The following is a 25,242-nucleotide window of genomic DNA, read 5'->3' as shown; positions in this document are numbered from 1 at the left end:
ACTATTATTAAAATATGTTGGATTCATGTTAATGTGTATTAAAAGAAATTTAAATTTGAAGGGAAAATTAAAAAATATATATAAAAATGTCTAATCAACCAAATATTGTGCAATCCCCCTGCAGTACCTCTGTGGACCCCCTAGGGGTCACGGACCCCCTGTTGAAAACCTATGTTTTAAGGGAAAGGTGTAATGCCACAAAACATTGGTGATTTGGGCTTTTTCTGTTAACTATACACTGTGTGATATTAAAGTGTAGATAAGATAAATCATTTATTTGCTGTATGTGACAAAATGCCTTGAGATTCTATCTTAGGGAAACTAACTCGTGCTCTGACTCAAACAAAGAACGTAGATGAGTGAAACACGTGCCATTTTACACTTGGAAGGAAAGCGTGTTCTTATTTGCTGTCCTCCGAACGAGCTCTGAGTGCCGCGTTCCCAAAAATAAAGTGGAAGTGTGTGTATGGTTTTGCGTGAGGGTGCTCGTGTGTCTTACCACTGGGGTTGAATTGCATGCAGGATATGGGTTTGTCATGAGCTGGGAAGTGAGCCACCACTCCCTCTCCATCCGAGTCCTCACTCACCAAGACCTGGAGATTATATACACACACACACACGCACACACATGTATATGAAGTAAGTTCAAATCATTTTTCTCACAACGAGAGCATGAAACACAGAGCGGGAATTTCCCCGACTCTAAGATTTCTCTTCACATTTCGGTTTGGTCAGATATCACCACCGCACTGAGCACTGTTCCTTTGACATCACCCCGCAATGAAACAGCTGGGAGTCGAACTCCTCTCTGAATGTGTCATTGCCCTCTTGTGGATAGAAAATAATTAACATATTACGCGAAAACAAAGACAAGCGAGCACTTTGTTTGGAAAAATGCGTCGCTTCAAAGAGCAATCATAATCTTTTCATTAGCGTTACGGCTTCCTTGGGAGAGAGCGCAGAGACCAGTGTGGACGGGGTATGTTCCAACAACAGAGACAAGAATATGGATAAATTTACTTTGGCAATGATGTGGCTTTTACATGTGGTTTTGACAATACCCTTCGACAGCGGGATTTCCCGTAAACAGACAGAAACTGGCGTCAAATCTAGCGCCGGTCTCCTACTTCTGGAGCCTGCCAAAGAAAAAGAAATTGTCGCTTCGCACAGCGAGAGCTTCCTCCTTAAATCTCCGTATGAAGTCCGCTGTTACGATCGGGACAAATCAAACAAGAGGCTGCGCCGGGACCGGGTGGGCTGGCAGAAAACCTCTTTAGTCACAAAGAGAGATTAGAAAAAGCCTAGACATGAGGCCACTTTGTACACAAGTGCGTGTGTTTGAGAGTGAGAACATACACACCGGGGTTAAACTTGGCCCCAGTGTTGCATTAACGATGTCGGTAAGGCTGGCTGAGAATTTTAAATAGGAGCTAGTCCAAACAAGAAACAGCTTCTAAAAACTAAAGGGCTTCTTCTCAGACTACAAGCAAAAGAATAAGCAGGGGGGGGGGGGGGGGGAAAGGGGGAGAACAGAAAGAAAAGAAAGAGGCTGGTGACATGAAGCAGATCACTTTTATTACGGCGCAGGCAGACAATGTTGTTCTGTGAGGGAATCCTGCTGGAGCCCTTTGAAATGAGAGTGTCCTCCAGAGAACCGAGAACCCGTTACACAGCGAGCGAGAGTGTGTGTGTGTGCGTGCGCGTTTTGCCGTCGCTGTTCCAAATAAGGAATTTCAAAGCGGCGGAGAGATTCCCGCACCGACACTGGAACTCACCTCTATCATATTCCTGATATTTCCCATTCCTCCAAATATCACCCACCCTTCGCATTTAGACACCCCCTCCACACACACACACACACACACACACACACACACACACTCCTACTACTCCTCTCACTCTTCATTTCTCCTCCACTCTCAGTCTTCCACTCCCTTCTGGCCGGGCCCAGTCAGTGTTTATGGCCAGTGTACGGTTACAGTGTGCCGGCTGGTGACAGAGTGCAGACCTGCTTCTGAAGGCTTAGGTCCAGCTTATAAGACAACACACTGGCTACAGAGCGGATACGGTCACAGTGTGCAGAGGAGGAGAAGGCAGGGAGTGTGTGTGTGTGTGTGTGTGTGTGTGTGTGTGTGTGTGTGTGTGTGTGTGTGGCGTCTACATCACTGACAAACTGTACTATGTATGCTAGCACGCCTCATTAAAAATGTGACAGCCTCTGCAGTGTGATTAATCATAGTTTGGAGTGGCTGAGGAGAATTAAGGGGATAAAAGCTTTTAGCATTTCTTTTGACATTAAGGGGAGATCCTGTTGAAGGCAGTTTAAACAATATCCAGGGTTAGACTCACACAGCGTAATGGTATATATGATTACTGCGTCCTGGCACATATACACTCTATGTAAAATAATAGGACAAGAGACACGCTTTTGAGGGTTTTTGGAATTCATACTTGGAAAATGATTATCACCAAGGGCCTTGCTTTATTTATATGTGTTTTTTCTCTAAACTGACTACGGCATTTTATTTCGTTTATAACAGTTTTACTACAGTAAAGCGTAGGTCTTCAACAGGAGGTCCACGACCCCTAGGGTGTCTGCGGAGGTACTGCAGGGGGGTCGCAAAATCTTCGGTTGATTAAACATTTTTTATATATATGTATATTTTCTTTGAACACACATTAACACCTATCCTACATATTTCCTTAAAGGGATAAGGGATAGCTTAATATTGAACGTAAAATGATAATAATAATGTATATTTATAAATAGCACTAGGCCAATTTAATATTGAACACATACTGTATAGTAGGTACTTAATCTCTCCATCAGTTTGGGGGACCTCGGCCTGAAAAACGCTGTAGACCCCTGTTATAAAGCAGAAGTACGATAATGTATTTTAGACTTCCGGTCTCGCAGCTGTCTGTAAGCCATGTGATTTTGTGGGGGCAGTTTGAAAAAATATAAGCAGACTCAGATATTAAATGACAACAGCCTCTCTGTCTGCTCCTGAATATCACATTAAATCGACCAAAAATTTGAAGTCGAGACCTCATTTGATATACGGCTCCTTTCACTCCTTGAGCCCCGACTTTCATATGAGGTTACAACTGCGTGTTTACAGAGCGTCTCTCCCACCAGCGCCGCTCGGACAGATGTGGCCAGGAGCTCGGCTATTAATATATTCAGCAAAAATAAGTCACACCTTTCAGCAAGCTGTGCAGAGCGAGGTGAAAGAGCTCTGTGAGCGGGTCCAAGCCACAGGCGAATTCCAGCATTGGGAATTTTTCTGCTTCCCACAAAGCCGCAGAGGCCAAAGTTATGTTTACCTGGGTCACACATGAGAAGAGCTTAGAAGTGAAACACCAAGAGAACACATTGGCACCCGTTCGAAATCTTGTGTATGTGTGTGTCCGCATTATGTATATAAAGATCCCGACGGGGTGGGGGGATATTTAGCATTTAGAGTGCTAGCCAGTAAAGCCGACACTTCAGCTCGGATGGTCACATGGTAACAGTTTCTGGTTAACCACCGTGCGAGATCTAAAAACGAAACACGATGAGCTCAGATGTTTAGTCTGAAGATGTGACAGGATGCAGCGAGGGAGAACCTCAAGTTTTAACGGTCAGAGAGAAAATCTGAGCCAAGACGCAAATGATCACTGTAGGGGAAATACTGTAACTTTGTGCTAAGATAAACACTTGAAATTACAAAGCACTGTATGTTGGTCCATCCATTTGATTTATTTATTCGTCTAGTGCTGACTCATGATGTACAAATAGGTGACACACGAAACGTCTTTTTCACCACAGGCCTCAAGGAAAGGCCTCACGCTTTCTCGTCGTAGGTTGTGTGAAAGTGTGTGGACGTCCACTAAAAGGATACACGGTACTGTTCTAAAAGATACCGTGGCGTCATGCAAGGTTCTCTTCTGTGGACGCTGTTCTTTAGTTCAACCCAGAACTATTCAATTTCTGGATGTACCACAAACGTTTCTGCAAAATGACAAGGAGCTTTGTGTTGAACGAAATGTCATTTTTTGAGGGAAATAAAATGGTAACAAACAGACGAACCTACTATGTTGTTTATACTGAGGTCTGCATCACGCACAGCATGTTTGTTTATGTCACAACTGAAATGTTTCAGTTGGAACCCACACTGAGTGGATAAGACAGCCCGATGGTAACGCTTCTCACTACCTGACTGTTACTATTTTTGCAGCATGTAATGAAATATGTTACGTTTTACTTCACAAATCCACTAGAGAATTATCTTTTCTTTTCTTTTTTTGGACAATAAACAGCCTTTATTAATTCTCCATTTGGCCTGCTTCAACATATCTATGTACACACTTTTGTTAATATTTGAATGGTGTGTGTGTATATTTACTTCTAATAGGGAGCGACAACTTGTGCATTTAAAGGGTTTTCTACATCTGTAAATTTTGGAAAATAAATTTTATGTCAAAAAAGTATTTATAAGACTAATGAGTTACTGATAGACAGTAGTTTTACCTGACTAAATGATTACTGCACATGATTTTGGAAGTGATTTGACAGTATCAACAGATGAAACACATTTTTTTACGACTTTTCAACTAGTCTCCATAGTCTCCATGATGGCCTGTGATGCTGTAGAAATGAACCCACAGTACATGAATCAAATATTCTAACTTAAAACATTTTACTAACCTGTCCTTCTCCGACACTGTGTGTGTCAATGATGGTGACCACACCGGGGTTGTGGGGGCTGCGCCGCCCCAAACTGTGAGTCGTGCCCTCTTCATCCGGAGGACCTGCTGGTAGGGTGCCCGCCAGCTGGGTAACGACTTTACCCACCATCGTTAGGCCTGTCTTTAAAGTCTAGACAAAACAATATCAGAGAAATATTAGAAATGTGCACCTATGTAATGTACATGATACTGACTGGTAGTTAAAACGTTAGCAAACCGTGAAGATGAGCAAAAAAATGCTGCCACGTGCATTCGTATACGCGCAATAATGTGTCTGTCCGCGTGTGCGCTTGCTTCTGATAACTTGTAGTGCTGATGATTTGTAGCACTGCAGCCACAAGAGACACCGGTGTGTGGTTGTGTGTGTGTGCGCGTGTGTGTGTGTGTGTGTGCGCGCGAGGCTCCTCTGTGTCCGCTTAAGGCCCAGTCAGGGTGTCTGGCTCAAACACACCTCTGTGGCTCGATTGAGGGAAATGGATAGTGCTGCTTAAGTGGAGTCTATCTCACCTACTACACTGTCTTAGTCTAATGGAGTCCAATGCGTGTGACTGTGTGTGTGTAAGCGCCAAAGGGGCCCCGGAGAGCCTAATCAGGCATTCAGACTAGGCGGCCCTGTCAATACAGCGTGGCGCCTCGCGTTTGTTGGGTCTGAGGATCACCCACTGTCTCTCTTTGCCACTTGGCCAGGCACGCTAACAGTGTCTGCTGCCTCTGTGCATTTGTGTGTGTAAAATGCACGAAGAGCCATCAATTATTAAGCGAGGCGTTTGGCTCCTAATTGATCAACACTAATGTGTTTTCTAATCACTGCAGTTGTGGAGTTCTTAGTGGTAGTCCAAACAGGGGCTATTGATCCGCTGGTGGGAAGGGGGGGGGGGGTTCTCCAAGCGGATCGTGTCTGACGGCTGACAAAAACAGACGCGTGCAGCTCCGTGGCCTGGTTGCGAGCTGGAGAAATTGCAAACTAATTTATGCGAAAGGTCTTTCTCGATCATACACCGCCCCCCCCAGGATTAAAACGGAGGTCAAATGTGGAGTAGCATCCAGTTGGTTAGAGTTGTTGCCCTGTCTGTTGACTTTCTTATAAACATATGCCATTACGCTTTAATGCTGCCCCCTCTCCCCCTCTTTCTGTTTCCATGTCTCTGGACATCAGCACTCAGAGCCAGCGTGTCGCGCCACAAGCCAGAAGGAGATACCTTGTCATCCATATTGAGATATATGGTCCTAAATGAGGAGAGGGCGGCCGAGCAGACTGCCTGGCTGCATATCAATACCCCCTGCCATTGTCCAACCTTTGCTATCCTGCTGACCTGTTAGCGACTCACTGCCTTTTTTCTCTTTTTTTTTTTTTGATGTACACCGTCATTAGCCTGCTAATGAGACTTCTCGCACGCTAGCTGTTAGATACACTTGCTCTTTGTAAATCAATTAGCTGCTCCTCTGGGAGCGAACGGAGAAACAGACTAGAACCATATGAGAGGCTGGCTCGTGAGCACGCACTGGCAAGCGGATAAATCGGACCAGGAATGAATTTCACCTGGTGTCATAGGGGGGGCTGTTGGCTGTTAGTGAGCCATCTTAGAGTCACCCCCCCGTGGAGATGAATGAAACGGGGCCGATGAAGAGAAACAAATTACAGTGGGAACAAGCAGATAGGCAAGTTGATGAAGTGTCTCATAAGCTCAGGACCAGTCAGCCAGGCGGGCCAGGTGGATCCGATGTCAGCACATTTACAGATGTTGGATGTAGGCAGAGCTGGGAATAGAGTCTCCCGATGTTTAATCTGAGGACAGCGCAAATGACCTTCTGCCTTATACTGGAAAAGGCTCTTGATCCAACTTGTTTCCCCAAATACACGCCAGGGCTTTTTGAAAGTAAATGATGATAATCACACTAAGACCTGGTTGTGTTTCTCGCAGTAAACAAGGGGGCTTGCGAGATGAAAACACAGTCGAATCAACATCTCTGTCACTTTTAAACAAATGCTGAACACCGCAAACTTCATAACGCCAGGATTTAGTGCAGGACTTTTATATCAGAATGCAGTTTTAAAAGCAGGTTCTGTAACGTAAGGCTATGGGACAACACAAACTAAATATGACTGTGATGTCCAGTACCTAGCTCTGTTCAATCATGTGGCACAAACTGGCTAACATGTATGTATATGAAGAATGTATGTAATATATGAGAAAACGGTTGAATGTGCATAATATGTATTGTCACTTACTTTGGCAGCATTGATCACTGTAGCCGTGTACGACTGTGCATTGTCGCCACAAGCTCCACCACGAGACTGGTGACATCTTATCAACTGAAAACAAACAAAAAAATAAAAAATAAAATATATATATACACTGTATATTATATAAAGAGGAAGTAAAAAGGACATAATCTCACATATGTCTTAACTTTTTGCAAGAAAATTGGTTGTGCTGTCAAAAGAAAGGCTCCTCGACCGTCCTGATTTGATTTAATCTAAAATATCCACTGAAAATCTCCGTCTCAGTGGTTCAAAAAACTAGATTTTGTCATTTCTGAAAATCCTTCGGCAGTCACACAAACAGCGACCCCATCTGTCAATTACTTGAGTGGGACGGCACCAAACCACTACTGGGAATTAAATGTATTGCAGAGCACATTCTGGTTTTTGTAAATACTTAAAAATCCCATTAGACAGAAAACTCCTGTGCATCTGTTGATTTTCAAAATGCTATCATCTGTAGTGGACTCTTCTTGGAATGAGTTGTTTATCCAGACAGATTAAAGAAGCAGAAAATAGATAAAAATGCATTTTTTGGTTGGTAAATATGTCGCATCTGCGATAAGGCACTTCTGCATTGGATGAATGTGGTTTGTATGTGTGTGTGCGTGTGAGTACTACCTTGTTCTCAGCATAGGCGAGCCAGCGGCTTCCCAGAGCTATTGGATTGAGGCTGGGGCCAGGGCAGGGATAGCAGCCTGAAAAGGTAACAAAAAAAAAAAAAAAAAAAAAAAGATGCTCACGCTAACACAAAAAAAACAACAGGATCGATACAGAAAAATAAATGAACCGTCGCAGACAGTTTGGAGAGTAACCCCGTGACCAAAAGTTTGCCTTTGAACAGGAACGCATATTCTCATCTCTGGAGACTGTCTGTAACTATCTTAAACCATTAATGTGTTTGTGGGGAGTCTCTCGTTGGGGAAGATAAATGGGAGCCTAATGAGGGTGGCGTGTCTGCGTACGTGTGTGTGTGTGTGTGTGTGTGTGTGTGTGTGTGTGTGTGCATCGGATGACCTAATGGAGACTGTGGTACCCAATAAATTGAGGATGGCTCCTCTGTTGATTGACCAACACAGTAATCCCTGCGGGGACACGCACACATCTACACATTTACCCACAAACGGGAGGAATAGAAATAGTAACCAATAATCCTAAATGACAAACAAAACCCTGCGTTCGCAACGAAATACCTTGGACATAATAAGAACACGTCTTTTTTTTTTTCTCTCTCTCTCTGCAAACAGATGTGGAGGTAAAGAGGAGCATGGAGCAATCATTAGTATGACTAACACCCAAACTGAGAGGGACATCTATCACTTGGCGCTGCCAAGCAGAATCAACCGAAAACGAGCCAACGCGGGCTTGTAAACAGACTGGAGACGTGATTGATTCAGTCATAAATAGCTGTATGACAGTGACAGTCTGTCTGTTTCCATTATATGTAAACATGCAGGCAACAAAATGTTGATCCGATAATGATCAGCCTGTTGTGTTCAAGAAACATGTGCGTTCGGCTCATAGACACATGAGGAAACACACTTAGCTAATGTAAGTGCACAGAGGTATGAGGGGGGGGGGAAATGGTTTTGCTGACAATAATTTAGTGCTCAGGGAGCAGATGAGGTGGAGGCAGACAGTAATTTAGTGTGCAGCGCTCGGGGAAGGGGCTGATGGGGGGGGGGGGGGGAGCCACAAGGGCTGCCGGTAACCCCAGAGAAGCCTTTTGGGCCTTTCCAAGGCCGAGGGGAGCCGAGGCGGTGAGATAACATGTGTTTGACATCCTGGGTGGAGAGCGGGAGGCGGCGGGGGCGCCGGGCGGGAGGGAGAGGAAACAGACATGATGAGCCGAATCAAAGGGAAAGAAAGCAGGGTTCAGGCTTTTGAAGGCCAACCCCTTAAAGGCCTTTGTGACTGTGGCAATGGCTGATCTGGTTTAAACTTTCATTTTCTGGTCTAGCAACTGTCCTTACATCTGAAAACAAAGCCTTTCAACATGTCCTCAGTTGCTACCACTTTGACAAAAGGAACTTGTAGTTTAGAAAATGTCTTTAATGTGTCTCTTTCAGCTGTACAGGCCTGGCACCTCCACCAAGCGCCAGGGCAATCTGCGCTGAATGGTCAATATGTAGTTAGATGAGTACACATCATTAACGGACAATCAGAAATAATATATTCTTATTTTATACAATATATTTGAGTGTAGTATGACAACACAAGGAGAACTGTAAAAGCAAATGGCTTTAGTGTGGCTGAATTTCAAACTACTTTAAGTCGCTCCCTGCCCTGCAATCAAAAGTGCATAAGAATAAGAATCATTGATCAATTGAGTCGTCTTGTAAATGACTCAGGTCATTTATCTGCAGGTCTTAAGGTCAAAAGCATTGGAAAGGTTTCCTCCATTGTCTGGACATTACACTTAATGTTTTTTGGCTCACGGCTGTTTAAGATTCAGATAAAGAAAATCAGAAACCAAATTAGCTGAGAAAACTTCTGAGATTCCCAATCGCCCATCTCCAACTGTAGAGCAAGCGCACGGGTGAGGGAAAAAGGTTAGCACGACTCTTTTATCAAACGTGCCCGGCAGCCAGACAAGGAAATTGCTTTGCACAAGATTTCTGAGAAGTCAGACCATACACCTGTCTGAGTCACCAGTCAATACGAAGACTGACAATACTGTTATAATGTGTTGTGCCATTATTCTCGGCAGCATATTGAGTGAATTCTGGATACTACTCATATTTTTACACGCCCATATACAATGCTCTGAAGACAGAGCAGTAGCACTGATTAGTCTGATCCGAATGGACATGCACTGTATCTATTATTGCATGGACTAACATGTAAGTCTCTGCCACGTGTCAAGACCACGGTGAACTGTCAAAACTCTGCAATCAAGAGGAACAGGAAATAAATACAGCGTGTTGCTGGTGATTAGAGTCCAACCTCGGCGCACATACGAGATGAATGAAAAGCAAGGACGTAAAAGATGGACAAACATTAAGTGCTCATAAAAGCTTGACATGTCCACCATCATATCCCTGGAGAAGAAGCGGACATGCAGCTGTAGAATGGCTCATCCAAAGCAGATCTCCGCACATCACAGGATCCTTTGTTTACTGCTTTTATGGCCCAAACAGACCAAACGACGTTATGAAGAGGAGGCCCCTGCCTCAGAAACGATTAATAACTATTGAGCATGTTTGGTTTCCTGTTGCCCAGACGCTGATAGGGAAGGCAGGCAGACAACGAGGAGACACATTAAAGCCGGCCAGTTAGGTCAGTTTACTCCAGTCAATGACTTAAGTGGACAGCAATGGCCTTGTAATACAGTCTGGCCTTTCTTTCAAAGAATCCTCGAGCAGACATGGCAGGTACAGCCAGGAGGATGCACGAGCTGTGTTGTAAACAGTTTTCCTGCGCGGGGCTGCAAATGGAGGGCCTCACATCGTGTTTTGATAAAAGCAGCTCGGCCACAATGCACTGAAATAAAGCATGTCTTGGTGCGAGACAGGATCGTGACAGGATCACTGATCATGTTGGGAAAGGTTAGAGTTGAAAAAAAATGTTTAATGTGAGCGGTGCTTTTTGTTTGCACTACTGCATAGAGTACAGGACAATGGGGTTTGGCCAAACATTAGATAAATATATGTTTCCAATGGCCCTAAATTAAAGAAATAAACTTCTCTACACTGATATATACAAAGACCGAGCATAACATTATGACTACCTTCCTAATATCGTGTAGGTCTGCAAAGCAGTTGGGACTCATCAGAGAATGGACATGGTCCTTCTGAGGTTGTCCTACGGTGTCTGGCAACGGATTATTTTTCGTGGGGGGCCTTTGGGTCCTATAAGTATTGTCACAAGCTGATCAATGTTAAGTACTTCTCCTGTAGGTGGTCATAATGTTGTGGCTGATCAGTTTAAGTGTGTTTAGAGTCCTTACTTGTAACAAAGAACTTCTTGGTGAAGGTGCAGCTGTCAAATGCTGCGATCTTCTCTTGGAGGCTCACAACAAGAATACTGCGAGAAACGGAAAATGTGACAAAAAGTGATGAAAATGAACTCTTTATTATAAATTCATACTTTTCTTTAGGGCGGTCAACAGACTTACTGTTTGTTGCAGTGGAGATCATAGATGGGCGTCTTGAACTGTATCGATTTAACCATTTCCCCCGTCCGTAGAGAATAGAGGTCAGCACAACAGTAGGGAGGGCTTGTCCTGAAAACAGAAAAACAAACACACATCACTCTCTTGAACTCAGGACGCAGAACTTTAACAATAAACACTGAGTCCGGTCTGTGCAAGAGGTCGTGTGAGCTCCATCAAAAACTAGAGAGGAGGTATTCAGGCACAATAAAGAGCTGCAGGTTACTTGTATTTTGCAATCGCTCTGATCCCAACGCATGGTCGCTGTAATTACAAACAGATGAAAACAGAGATAAAAAATAAAAAAATACACTCCATACAGCATTCGCTGTGTTCCACTGGCCTACCCCTCTTCTGAGGGTCCCCAGAGGGAACGAGAGCAACATGAAAGGCGAAAGAGGAAATGCTTTGTCATGAAACACATTTGCTAAAAAGTCCTTCAATCAACACGGCAAAGAAGAGGGCCGCACAAGGAAGCTTATCCAACAGCGTGTACTGGCTGCAGGCGAAGGAAAATTAGACATAAATCTTAATCCAGGCTAACCACCCACCACCACCACCACCACCACCACCACCACCACCCCGTGCGCCTCGGCCCGCTCCCTCTCTCTCCCTATCTGCGAGCGGAGCCTCTGACGGCCTCGTATTCTGTCACCCTCGGCGACGCCCGTGGTGCCGCGTTGGCTGAGGATGCAGGGGTGAAACGTAGTGTTAGTTTTGTTTTTTTTGAGCCATAGGACTAAGTGCTTTCAACAGCCCATTTAGCCTGCTTGTGCATACAGAGTGTAGATATACACTTCATCAGTCTTAGCATAAAGCCTTTTCGGACAAATGGAAGCCACTGGTCAGATGTTAAGATTATAATGAAAATGAAAGCAGGATAAAGGGACACACAACTTGGAATAAATAGGTCGAAATAAAACAAAACATGCACTGTAGAAGTACAAAAAAAAAGAGATAAACAGCAGGACTGATGATATTTATTTCGTGAAGGTTTGGTTGGATTCTTTAGGCTCACTTGGCAACTTTATCAATAAGTAAACCCCCTTAGAGCCAACGCAAGACACCATCAAACAGTGAGCTTTAACAGCGGACAGCTACTGCCAAAGAGAAAAATCTGGACCTTGTTCTGATGGAGCCTTCAAAACGGGAAGACTTTCATTTATTACAAGACACCGATGACGTCAGCCCCGCTGAATATTCCAAGAGCACACATGCCGTTCCACCAATTCCCGTGTCCTGGCCTTTCTGTCATTCTAATCACCGCTGTTGCTTCTGCTCTCCTTCAGTAGAAAGAGATCTACTCTTCTCGTTAAAAACTCTGACACAAGCAACACAGGAAAAGTCTGGAGAAAGCTCATCATCGGAGTATAAATATATGACATCGTTAGCTCGCCACAAAATCGTCTCAAAACTGGAAACCTTTCCAGACAAGTAAAGTAATATTATACCACTGATGAGTGTCTTTATGAGAGAAAGTGAGTCACTGTCGGAAAGGCGTTTTAATCACTCGTAAGGATTAAGAGTCTGCAACCACATTAGCAGCTCTGCAGGGCTCTATTTAGGGCTTAATGTTAATCACGCAAACATGTACACAATGAATGCAAGCGAGACAATATTCAGCAGATGACAACATCAGTGATGCCAGATGAAAATGGCACAAACCATAGGTCTGTGAAGACCAAGGGGTTGCAAAAATGATACTTTTGATGCAATTTTATTTATCTCCCCCCCCCACACACAAATTTAAATGTCTTTAAACACACATTAACATGAATCCAACATATTTTAGTGAAGGGATAAATGGAAGCAGAAAACGTTCCCTCATTCAGTGATACAGGAGCCGTTTCAGCAGAGCATTGTTTCACACAGAGCGTCACTCTAGACCTGTCAATCTAAGCCTCCTGTACACAGTAGGACTCGCCCCTATCTGTGCATTATTTGAATGGCTTAATGTTGAATGCAAAATGATGATAATAATGTATATTTATAAACAGCACTAGGCCGAGTTTCATATAGAACACACACAGTAGGTAACAGGTCCCTACTTAATCTCTTCATCAGTTTGGGGTCTTTGTCCTGAGAAACGTTGAAGACTCCTTGCTGAAACAATGACAATCTACCAAACAATCTATGTATAGAGCAGAATTCATCTGGATCCTTCTGTTTTCAGTCACAACCTCAGGAGTGGTACTTTTAATGTAAGCGAGATTATCGGTGCGTTCCTCATTCATTCTAATAACGTACCAAACAGTGAATTCGGCCACTCCTAATGTTTCTGCCATCTCCCTGATGGATCTGTTTTAAACATGTACTGCAGGTTCACAGCAACCGTTTCCAAATGCCACACTCACAATCAACAATCACATCTCTGACCTGTTTATCTGGTGGGGAAATACAGGGAGTGTCTCATACCATCTATGATATTATACTGTAAAAATATATATTAGAGAGCTGTAATTCACAAACCCTTCACACAAGTTAAATGTGAATGCTGTCAAATAAATAAAAATAAAATGTTTGTTATGTAAATGCAAATTAAATAGGCTTTGGTAAAAAAATGTGTCTGTGTCTAAAAGTATATACCGTACTGTATCTATTGTAATGACCAAATAAAGCGTCTCTCAGTGCACTAACAGGCAGTTTCACCTTGTTTATTCGTTGGTGTAATACATCTATTAGAATAAACGAACGGATACTAAAATGCACACAATCATACAATTAAAAAAAAGACGAGGGCTCCTGCAAATGTCTTGATGACAAATACAAGAACTAAAGAACGTATATGTTACGCGCGCTCATACAAACATTTACACATAAAGATAAATACATATAGTTTACTCTTTCCAGAGCCAGTGGCTGGACAGTAATGCTGCCGAGTGACAAATACGTCGCTCTAACATGTGGACTGTATGCGCATGTGCTTTCTTTTTAGTGTATTCACCCCCCCTTCCAATCCCAGGGAATGCACCCTGAAGAAGATAAAGGAGGTGCCACGGAAAGAAGTTTCATACATTCCCTGATTTATTCTTCCATCCTCACGGTTAACGTCTCAATAAACATTTTGAAGGTCCACACTCTGCGAGCAAACCTACCATTACCAATCAAGTGTACAGGCATTAAGATTAATACCAGAATTTCACCCAACGATAATTTACTTTTAGGCGGCTGCATCATTGATTTCAGCATTATCAGAGTCCGATCAATCCAATTCAAAGCTCTATCCCGAAAAATGGGCCTCTGGAATTGATTCAAAGGGACAATGATAACCCACCGTTATAGAATCAAAATGGCACAGGGTTCAATTGTTTTGCTTTTGCAGTATTTTAACAAATGACCCAGTTCTAATGGAGGCAATGCGGGGTCAGATGTAATGAGATTTCCTGATGCCGGGGACGTTGGGGCGTAGGTTGAAAGCAAGGCTAAATCACAATTATCGTTATGGATCATGGCGGGATGTCAGTCCTTGCACATGTTAAGGTGACGCCGAGCACCATTGCCCAGCTCAGTAACAGGCCTATTATGATGGCCCTATTAGATCAATGTGTCAATTACTATTACTCAAACTGGCCCTTGGGTCTGAAAGGATACAAAATGAGGGACATGGAGGAAAGGAAGCTTGATCATTTACATCCTCTGATCGGACAAGAAGCTACTTCAAAAATTAAGAGGAAAACGGAGTGGCTTCGCTATATACAGGATACACTGAATGTAAGATGACAACAGAAGGTGGTCAGAAAGAGAAAAGCTATACTTCCGTGAAGTAAAGCAGTTAGAAGGTATAATGTCAGATAAGGTCGTAAAAAGAGACTGAAATACTTGAGACTGGGTGTCACACTTCAGTAGTTTATAGGTAGCAATCGATGCGTGTCGTCAGAAAGCGGACAGCCGATTCTTGATTGACAACCAATTTGCTACAATCCCTATCCCCAGTGGCCCATTGGCCGCCGTTAAAAAGGGAAATCACCAGTGTCGGCGTCCAAAAACATCAAACAATACCTAGCTGTACTTTGGGCGCAACTCCACTTTCAGTGGAAAAGACGATCACCCACATTGAAAACTATTAGATTTGGCTTTTATCAAAGTCTCAAAAGTCGAAATTGGATTATTTTAAAATCTAAATGCGGCCGAGGTCACACCTGCTAAATCCGTTTCCCCCTTTGGATTGGCCTTACAGTCAACCCTTGCTGTTTGGGTAATTTTTCTGCTCCGCGCTGCCACCGTGGTGCACTTTACCACATTTGGAAAACCTTGTAACAACACAATGTTTAGTGCGACTTTTACAACCATGTGTGAGCCTTAATTTTAGATACACAACGATTTACAATGGTCATTAAGTACCATTATGGATGGCACGTGTCTTATTATTGCGCCATTATCATCAATATAGTTTGTGTACTCCCTCCTTGATAAAACATGTTGACATCTGTTATTTTAATTTTCACACAAGCAATGAGCTTATTCCACGAGTTCCCTTCCCTCTGGCTGAGAGGATCTGCACACATCTTTTTTACGAACGTGAACTAAACCAGGCGATCAAAACCACAAGATTTCATGTGGCTTGGGAAGGCATAAATGGAGAGGCCGAGAGGGAATTAAAAAGCAGGCAAATAAATTAATTTACAAGGAAGGGACGTCACTGCGTTTCCTAGCGGTGCAGAGTTTTACAAGCTCCCCAAATATGAACGACAATTACATGCTGTGGAAATGCTATACAAATACAACCTTGGATTGGGAAGTCAACGCCAGCTCTGTCGAAGGGGAGATGCTCCGACCGGAGACTGTAGAAAGTGGTATTTTCGCTGGGGTTCAACTCCTACGAGCTTTTGAAAACCGAGGGCAGAAATTTAGGATTAACATTGCCAATGGCCAATAGTTTATCCCAACATTCAACAAGTTCTCCATAGATGTTTATGCTTGGCAGGGCAGAAAAGTCATAATAGGAAAAGGGTTGAAACAAAGTGCCACACTCTTCACTATAGCAAAAAAAATTTTTTAAAAATAATGCAAATATATAAACTGTAACCGTTATTCACAGAAGTATCTTGTAGTATTTGATCTGGAGCTTAGATAGATACATTATGCTTTCTATTTTTTTTTTTTTACCAAAACCATTTCCACGTTAAAGTACAAAATCACAACGTTAACAAACCAGACATGGAAGAAAAAAAAAAAAAGAGCTGTAACATGTTTTTTTTTTCTGGATTATTTTATTATTTTTTTAGCTATTTTTAGTAGACCAACCCCTATACACTACAAACAATCAGAGCCTATGTTAGCCAGGCATGAGAAAGTAAAGAAAAACACAAGCTCAGTCTGTTACATGTTAATATCTCAGCCATTATCTAGGAAAAATTTGTTATAAAACACAATTTTGCAGATAAGCATGCATTAAGGCATAATGCATTTAAATCCATAGCCAGAAGAAAGCCAAACAGCGATGAAACCACAAAGCAAGCTTCAGCTTAACAAAAAAAAAAGCAAGTCTGTAGCTTAAACAACAATAAGTACTGCAAGAAGAAAATAAATATATCAAAATCAGCCAACATATCTTCTGTATACAGTCCATAAATCCAGTTTATCCGTTTTTCATTTGACAGCAGTGAAGTGGATATTAATATTCATTCTCCAAACCATAACTTGCATTAGATCCAATTTTAGCCATTTCGGCCTCGTATGCCAACTTTCTGTCGAAGTTAAGTAGAAGTACTTGACACAAGTCATGAAGCAGTTCTTTCTTCTGCTTTGACATCTGAAAGCTGTATCTAGAAATGTGATGAGTTAACTTTGCCTTATATCTGTTTTTGCATACAGATATGAGCCAGAGCCCAGCTTGAAGCCGCTATTCGACATTTGCGTGCTTCAATGGAAGCCACATTATTATCATTTCATAGAGACAACAGCAACTTTTCAAGTTTTGTAAAAAAAAAAAAAAAAAGAAAGAAAGAAAGAAAATAAAAAGAAATGTCCCCAACCACTGGAGGTTGAAGACATTCTCAGTAACTATATGATCCACCTTCGTGGCGTCACTGGCGGTAGGGCTACTGAGATAGTTATCAGTGAAATTGTTTTCACATGGGGGAAAACTTTAATCCAGTTCAAGTCTGGAGCCAAAGACACAGATGATCACAATTTCTATTTTGGCAGCTAATAGGAAACTGATTGCAACAGAGGAAACAGCAATGTCTGCAATATTTTAAGTTTAGCAGGTATATGGACTTAATTAATGGAGCTAAATGAAAAGTCATAAGAACTTCGAGGTAGTGCTAAACACAGAGTCGGGAGAGTAATTGACGAACGTATGAATGTCAGTGAAAAATGGTTAAAAATTGTGAGGAGATGTGGAGACATTGACACAAAAATAAGAACAAAACCACTGGACAGTTCACTGGAAACGAAAAATCGAAAAGCTCATGACAGTCTGGACTGAAGGACTGACATTACTACGACCACAGACCGGAGCCTTTATCTTCCAATAAAGTGATGTTATCAATCAGTAATGTCTCTATCAGGACGTTGTCATTGGGCAGCTCCAAAACAAGCAAGATCCTCCCTCCGTTGACCAAAATAGAACTTGGTGAAAAGTTTGACAAAAGGTTTATACGCTGAGATAAGGACCATGCACGAGTTGATCTTCGGTTAAGCCTTCCTCTGAGACGGATGAATATACACACACCGGTAAGAAAAAGCTTTATTTAACGGACCCACTTCTATATTATCTTTCGCCCCAACCTGTGGAGAAATGACTACGGTATTGCTATATGACATCAATGTAAAGGGAAACGTTAAGATTGAGTCAAATAAAATATTAATTGCTTTGACCACAGGGGCCTAGTTCAGGGAGTGAGGTTGTGGTAAAGGTCTGAAAAGTCATTACTAATCATTCAGCCTGTCTGGTGTGTTTATATGCACCACTTCCAGTACTACCGAGTTTAATCTGACTTCCTATTTGAAGGGGGAAAAACTGGCAAGGCAGAACACATTTTCGACAGACATAAAACAGACGTGCAAGTCAAAATAAACGGTCTGGAGTGAAGCCTGAGCCCCATAGCTCAGCTCTACGCGCCGAACAAGTGTGTATGTGTGTGCATGTGTGGGGCAATGAAAAAGGGAAAGCAAAGGACTAGATTACAGCCACTCTCATTTCCACGCAAGGGGCATGACTAAAGGGCCCAGGAACGATTTCATCAAAAACTTTATTTTTTTTTTTTCTTCTTTCTCCAGTGGGGAACATGACATTCCTGACCAGCGGATGAAGACAAACTTTGGCGACCATGAAGACAAAAAGAATCGCTGGTGTCTGTAGGACTGCGACTGGGGGACATGGACGTCATTTTTAAAACTTCTTGAACATTGACATCATCGCAAACGCGATTAATACGGCCTCGCAACAAATCACGATGACAGTACAAATTAAATATAAACGGAGTCACCTGGACACTGAGAAACTACCGCGAGCGCGCACTCCAACATGCTACGCTCAGAACGCGCCAGCATGTGCTCGTGTGCGTGTGGTCATAATGTGACAGTGAAGAACACCATAACCTCGCGATGGATAAAAAGCATCACTTCTCCAAATCCCCTTAATCTGGTGGCTCGTTTTTATACAAATGCTTGATGATTTCCATTTAATACACTTTAGAAGGCCGATACATCCGGTCCTTAGAGCGAAACCTGTCATGAAAATGCACTGAAACACAAGGGCTTAGTGCCACAATGGGCTTTTGCCATCAAAAGTGTTTGTGTGGGCTAAGTGGAATTTGTTGCTTGCGACCATATAATTAATAACATGCATTATTTGACTACAGGGATTTAAGCAGATTTAGAAATAAATCTTCAGAAGATTTATGGCGTTCATTTAACTATCATTTTGCATGACTGTTATTGTCAGTGTGAGAGGTAGCAGTGGGGAAGTGGCAAGTAGCACGGCACCACAAAAGAATATATGACTTGATGCCACATAAAGTACATCTTAGTAGAACCCGAAAGCCCAGGACATCAGCTAAAAAGTGGAATCAGGTGGCTATTTTCTCTATCTTTCCAGTGAAATACAGACAATGGACAATGTCTCTCATGGAACGCAAGTTTTTTTTTGGGAGTAGTTTCTTCCTTTGAACGGCGTATGAGGTGGTAACTGTGCAAGCTTTTGCTCAGCAAGAAATAAGTTTTTAAGTAAAGGGAAAACCTGTATCATATCAAAAGGCCATTCCCAAAGCATACATCATTAAAATTAGTGGATCTACGGAAAACCGAAAAATTACAAGAACACTCTAACGGTCTTTAGGAAGAGCAACAGTGACAAATTACTAAAACAATAAACGGAATAAATGAAAGAACAGAATCTCTGACCACTGTTTCATTTGGAGAGAAGCTAAATCCAACATACTTCAAATTACACGGATCCTCAAGTTTAACGCTTTTAATGCTACAAGAGTTCAAGGTTTCATTAAGTCCAGTAAACTACAACTCATGAGATTTAATACCAACAAAATATAATCATATATACATGACGAGCTGTATCTGACTCTCGTTATTAGTCTTTGCTTGAAAACAAAATTAAATATAGACAGGTACAACAGTTGTGTCATTCATTACATGGAACAGTCGCCGATGGAGCGAATGTACAGTCCTTCAAAAAACAAAAAAAACTAGCGAACTGAGTATCCATGGTTCAACGACTGTGAAATCAGCTCAGAATATAGGATCTACCGTCCACATAAAGAACATCCTACATCCTTGAAATAGCACATCCAGTAGTAATCCGCATGGTAAAAGAGGACTACAGTATAGTGGAAAAGAAAAAAGGACCACATCCTCTAAGCATCTGGAGATGCTGTGAGGGGGTAGTTGGAGGTTGAAAATGTCACTGACAGTTCCCAAACTCCGGAGAACAAAGCACGCTTATTCATCACTGAACTTTAGCCCAACAAGTCTGCGCACACAAACACCCAGTTGCCTCCATTTTGGCCATAAAATTTGAATTCATTGAGAGAGAGACGCCTTAAATTTCCGAGGCTTTTAATACCTGTTTATGTAATTAAAATGAATGAAAATTATAACATCTGCACGTAGGGGAAGGAAACACAAATCCTTTCCAGAAATGTGAGCAGACATACCAGGGTAGCCAATGGCACCAGCATTCTTTTCTAATTCCCAAAGCCCACTGGCGCTGGTGCAAAGAGTGAAAGGGACGCATATGCAGCTTTACTGTCAAGAGAATCACTGGGTCCATACATTGTTTGGACTTAACGCATAATCCTTTCCATTGATAAAATTATGTTGAGTGTGCCTGGCTTGAAATCCACAAATACAGGGCTTCAGCACACATGCTTTTTCCCTTCTCTGGTTTTCCTTTAATTTGCAAATCTTGTAATCTAAGCCTAGAGCTGACTGAACCAACTTCTAAACCAGCCCTGCTCTAGCGGCCAAGGCTCCAATCTGTTTTCCATTTAAGTGTCAGGACGGCATCCTTTTTGGTGGTTAACAAAAGCTGTTATTTCAAAATGATTATATGCTAAAAATTGTGTGAGGACCTTAGTAAGTTTATGAACAGGCCCAATGGAAAGTACTGTGCGGCACCCGGAAGCGTTTTTCCTTCTTGTCTTTGACCAGAGTGTTATTTACCAAGTACTTCTGTAGGGGGATGGACCAGGCAGTGCCATTCAGCCAGAGGTCAGGGTTTCTGCTTTTCAACACAGTGCATGTTTTCAGCATTAGTGTCGAGCGACGCCTGGGTGATTCGCCAAACCATCAAAACTCTGCCTGTCTCTATGTCAGTGAGGACATAGGAAAAGCAGAAGCAACGGCGTCAGAGAGACAAGGGCAGCAGTTCCTGGAAAACATCAAGAAGGTGGTCTCTATCAAGGACCAGCTGAAGACAGACTTCCTTATTTCATTTCCTGGGGAGGATATATTAAGTTAAATTTTGTGTTGCTCTGGAAGAGCAGCATAACTAAGTGTAAGAAGGGAAAGAGGGGGGGGAGTACAGGCTGGGCGAAAGAGAATCAAGTGCAAAATGTCCTGCGTTCTGTCCCTTTTTAAATTCACTTTCGTTCAGCGAGGAAAGACATGACATTCCTAGTCCTAGCCCTAAGAATTCCAGGGATCTACACATCTGTTAAACTCCGCTCGCTTGCGGGGCGTTCAGGTACTGCTCACATTCCAGCCATAGTGCCACTAAGGATTCATGAATCACAGTCACTAAGCCACATGACTGGCTCACCTCCAGTTGGGTGCATGTGAAGGGTTCATAACAAAGAAGCTGGGTGTCCTTTGATGCCTCTTGTTATTAAAAATTACTTTCAGATGGAGCATTTGCTGTGCTTTCTAACACAGCAAAAAAAAAAAAAAAAAAATACATTCCCACCAGCATTTTTTAAAGAAATGTGCAGAAGACGGGTCAAAACAAGTAGCCCAAAACATATTTATACATCTCCTCGAAGAACTGGTTCCAATGGACGGCCAGGATTTACAACAGAAATCCGATCCATGTAGCTGGACTAATTGTGTAATGTCAATGAGAGGTCAACTATAGCATAACTTGTTTCTGGGCTTTGCTCACACTAGCCAGAGTCAATTGCTGCATTTCGATTACCCCTAGAAATGCACACAATCTGATAAAAATGTGGTAATGTAAAACGCCTACATTTCGAAAAACCAATTTCAAAGGAAACACATTGGCACAATTTTACTTTAAAATTTCGGAAATATTGCTTTTATTTTGCGAAAAGCGGAAAAATCGAGACTGAATAAATTAGACGACGAGAAACAGTGAGGACAAAAAGCCATTGTCTTACAAGTCACAAGTGCAACTCAAGTCTGAGCTATTTAGTCACAAATCCTTTAATGATTATGTCTTACTTCACCAAACCTAATGTCAGTTTACTAGTTTCAACAAAGGTTTGCCCTCTAGTAAAATAAACGTGCTTTTTAAAAACATAGTTTGTAATCTTTCAGGCTGTAGACACGGCTGTGACATTTCGACATGGTGGTTAAAGTCAAAACCAGTGTGCTGTAGTAAAAAGACAAGTTACATCACCTGACACCTGAAATCACCGTCGCTGTAATGCAATGAGAAGTTGTTTTTGGCCTTCCTATAATTGAAATCCTTGTTATATAGCCTTGATTATAGTTTACAGGCAAAACATACAATGAAGTACAACTTCCTGACGAAGGCCCTGAGCCAAAATGTTTAAAAGTGTTTGCTTTTAAACATGTCTTGCCCCTAATTTATTACATTTTTCTTGGTATCTTTTGTTTTCCACTGTTTTTGCCCTGAACCAAAGGTCACCATCTTCAGTAACTTAGTTCACAGTTCCAGGCAGAACTACTACTTCTGACTTTTTTAATAAAATAAAAGTAATCTGAGCCTTTAATACTCGAGTATCAGTATTAGTATCAGTTGCCACACACTAACAAGGACAATGATACCAAGCATTGCCGTTAATATTTTTTTAAAAATTACAAATTTTATCCGCAAAGGTGGATAACTGCATACCTAATATACAACTTCAGAACTTTTACCTGGTTAGCTAATGATGAAATAATGCTGAAATTTTTGAGATGTGTTCATGAAACAGCATTTGAGACAAGAGTCCAAACACCAAATAATAATATTGGTCGCATTAAAAAGGAAGGGCTACATATTAAAGAGCTCATATTCCTAAATCCTTGGTCCAATGTGGATGTGAATACCCCTAAATGAAAACTGCCCATATTTCTTACATAACAGCGCCTTGAACATGTCTTGACAGCCATCTATAATAATGTGAAAGAGTGTCAGTGTCCAAACATATGTTACAAATATAGCCGTACACATGCTCTCTGCGTCTCTCTTGCCATTAAAAACATCTTCGGATGCTCGTTGAGAGAGGTCGTGTTGTCAGCTTTAATGTGACGCGTGAACTCGTGAACTCACCCAGAGGAACCTGTGCTCTTGCAAACCCCCAGCAGGGGCCTCTTTTCAGCAAAACCGTCCGTCTTCAGTGGACCTGAGTAGGAAGAGGAGTCAGAGGATGAGGCAGATGGAAAACAAACTGATCTGCACACAACAAAGGGGGGCATTCTTTAACATACATGCGAGGCCTCTCGCGCCGCCGGCTCCCATTGAACAGGCAGCCTGTTACCATGACAGGAAATTACGTCCAAGTGTTGATCTGCGATACAATTATTTTTTCAAAACATTTTTGATGAATGTACATTTATTTTTTTATTATTGTTTCCCACATTCGCCGCCAGTCGTCACCGTCCAAGAACATATTGCACATGTTGTAAAGACATTGGTGTTCCCGTTTTTCATTCTGATCCTCTACTGTTTTTCAAAAGGCGCTTGAGGAAAAAGGAACGGAAAATATTGTGTACACTCCAGAATCTTCTGAACGTTGTTAAAGCGACAGTTTTTAGTCCACCTTCTTGTTTGTTTTGGGGTTTCAGGATGGAATTATAGTGTGGTAAAAAAAAAAAAAAAAAAAAAAAAATCCAGCAGGAATAAAAATGGGAAAACATGTTGCATTAAGTGGACTGATCCCATGTTTTCCCTTAATTGACTCTTTTTTGAAGTTGGGCAGAGGACAAGGGGATTGAGGGGATGGGGCACTTCGATTGAAGGAGATGTTACCCTTTAGAGGACGGTAATTTGAGGCTTGACTGTAATCAGCCCGAGTTCCTGTGGTATGGCGTGAGAGCAAAAGTGCCTTCCCTACCAGCCTTTAACACTCCCAACAGGGTCCTTTCTTCTTTCATGTTTCTGTCATCAGACATTATTCCCACTGAAGATACTGAGCTGTAAAATAAATATGCTCCGTGGAACCGTAGCGAAATGGCACATTTAGTAAAATAAACTTTTAGATGAATAGAGGGACTACTGTAACGGACACTGAAGCGAGCAGAGAGCAACTGACTTCCATGTGGACGGTGAGCACGGGTCCACGTTTAGACAATAATATGGCATGGCCTGAAACATTACATTAAACTTTCTATTCGTCACTACAAAGGATATGATGTTACAATCCCTTGTGCCAAGGCCCGAGGCGAAACACATTTAGAAACTGAAAAACCAACCAGCGGGCTAGCAGTTAGCTACCAACTAGCAACCAACACCGGCTATCTAGCCTAGCCAACAGCAGTCAGCAGCCTGTAATATATAATTACATATTACTCATGTAATTACTTCTATGGGGTCTAACATGTGACACTCAAACTGACCTCGGCTGAACAAGATGAAAATGACCTGCAAGAAATCTTTTTATAAATATTCATCTCCCTCAGTGCTTGTTTGTTAACAGTCAGGGAACACACTGTCTCCTTCTCCAGGACAATGGAAGAAAAGTTTAAAAAAAAAAATCCAGAGGGGATGTGGATCATGCATTTAGTTCCTTTGGATAACCAGTACTTCCTTCTTTTTTTTTTTTTTCTAGGAAAAGGAAACCTTGCAGCATAATTATCATCACCTATTTTTGGGCTTTACAAGTCCACCCATCCACGGAGTCCTCGTATCCCAGACAACTGGCCTTTTAATGGCTCACCACAGTGCAACACTGTTTGTGCCCTAACAGATTGCAATCAGTGTCCTTTCCTCCAGTAGTACAATTCATATTTATTTTCTGCTGAGAGAATTACTCCCCTCATGTGTCAGGCTATCTGCTGCTTCTTATTACTGTGGCTTGCTTTCATCCACTTCCAGCGCTCTTCAAATGCTGCCATTGTGTGTTGTTAAAATCTGCCAAAAGACCGGAACATGGACGGAGAACAAAAAGGGCGATTTTCTCACTGAAAAAAAGGAGGAGAAAAAAAAAAAAGCCACAAACCAGCTTTCACAGCACTGATTGACACCTGCAGAGACAAAATTTAAACGTCATGTCTGGAAAGGGTCTAATCAGTGGAACAACTAAACCATTCGCACTATGGCTTTGAGGATATGAATACTGGTATTCATTCCGCATTCAACTTTCCAGTGTCCTTGCGAAGACAGTGGAACCAGTGAAACGCTCGTATATCATCGCTGTAACCGTTTCACTGTTTGTTGCATTTAAATCAAAGTAACTGCCCGAGTGTTGTTGTTTACGTGAAGTATTACAAAACGGTTATAATGTAACTT

The 25,242-nt window shown here is 42.1% G+C and overlaps 1 protein-coding gene across 3 annotated transcripts in view; it reads right to left on the bottom strand.

The window, feature by feature from the left end:
* bcas3 (BCAS3 microtubule associated cell migration factor) overlaps window positions 1–25,242 on the bottom strand; it is a 282,772-nt gene that overhangs the window by 243,203 nt on the left and 14,327 nt on the right. For all 3 annotated transcript variants that reach the window (XM_047593530.1, XM_047593528.1, XM_047593529.1), the window contains exons 7-13: window positions 23,065–23,137; window positions 11,112–11,219; window positions 10,944–11,020; window positions 7,616–7,692; window positions 6,962–7,045; window positions 4,691–4,861; window positions 500–593 (exon numbers count right to left, since the gene is read on the bottom strand). In XM_047593530.1, the coding sequence (XP_047449486.1) occupies window positions 500–593; window positions 4,691–4,861; window positions 6,962–7,045; window positions 7,616–7,692; window positions 10,944–11,020; window positions 11,112–11,219; window positions 23,065–23,137 (684 nt within the window). The remainder of the gene's footprint in view (window positions 1–499; window positions 594–4,690; window positions 4,862–6,961; window positions 7,046–7,615; window positions 7,693–10,943; window positions 11,021–11,111; window positions 11,220–23,064; window positions 23,138–25,242) is intronic.

Source organism: Mugil cephalus, chromosome 9, assembly GCF_022458985.1.
Source record: "Mugil cephalus isolate CIBA_MC_2020 chromosome 9, CIBA_Mcephalus_1.1, whole genome shotgun sequence".
NCBI lineage: Eukaryota > Metazoa > Chordata > Actinopteri > Mugiliformes > Mugilidae > Mugil > Mugil cephalus.
This window is presented reverse-complemented; position numbering and strand designations above follow the sequence as displayed.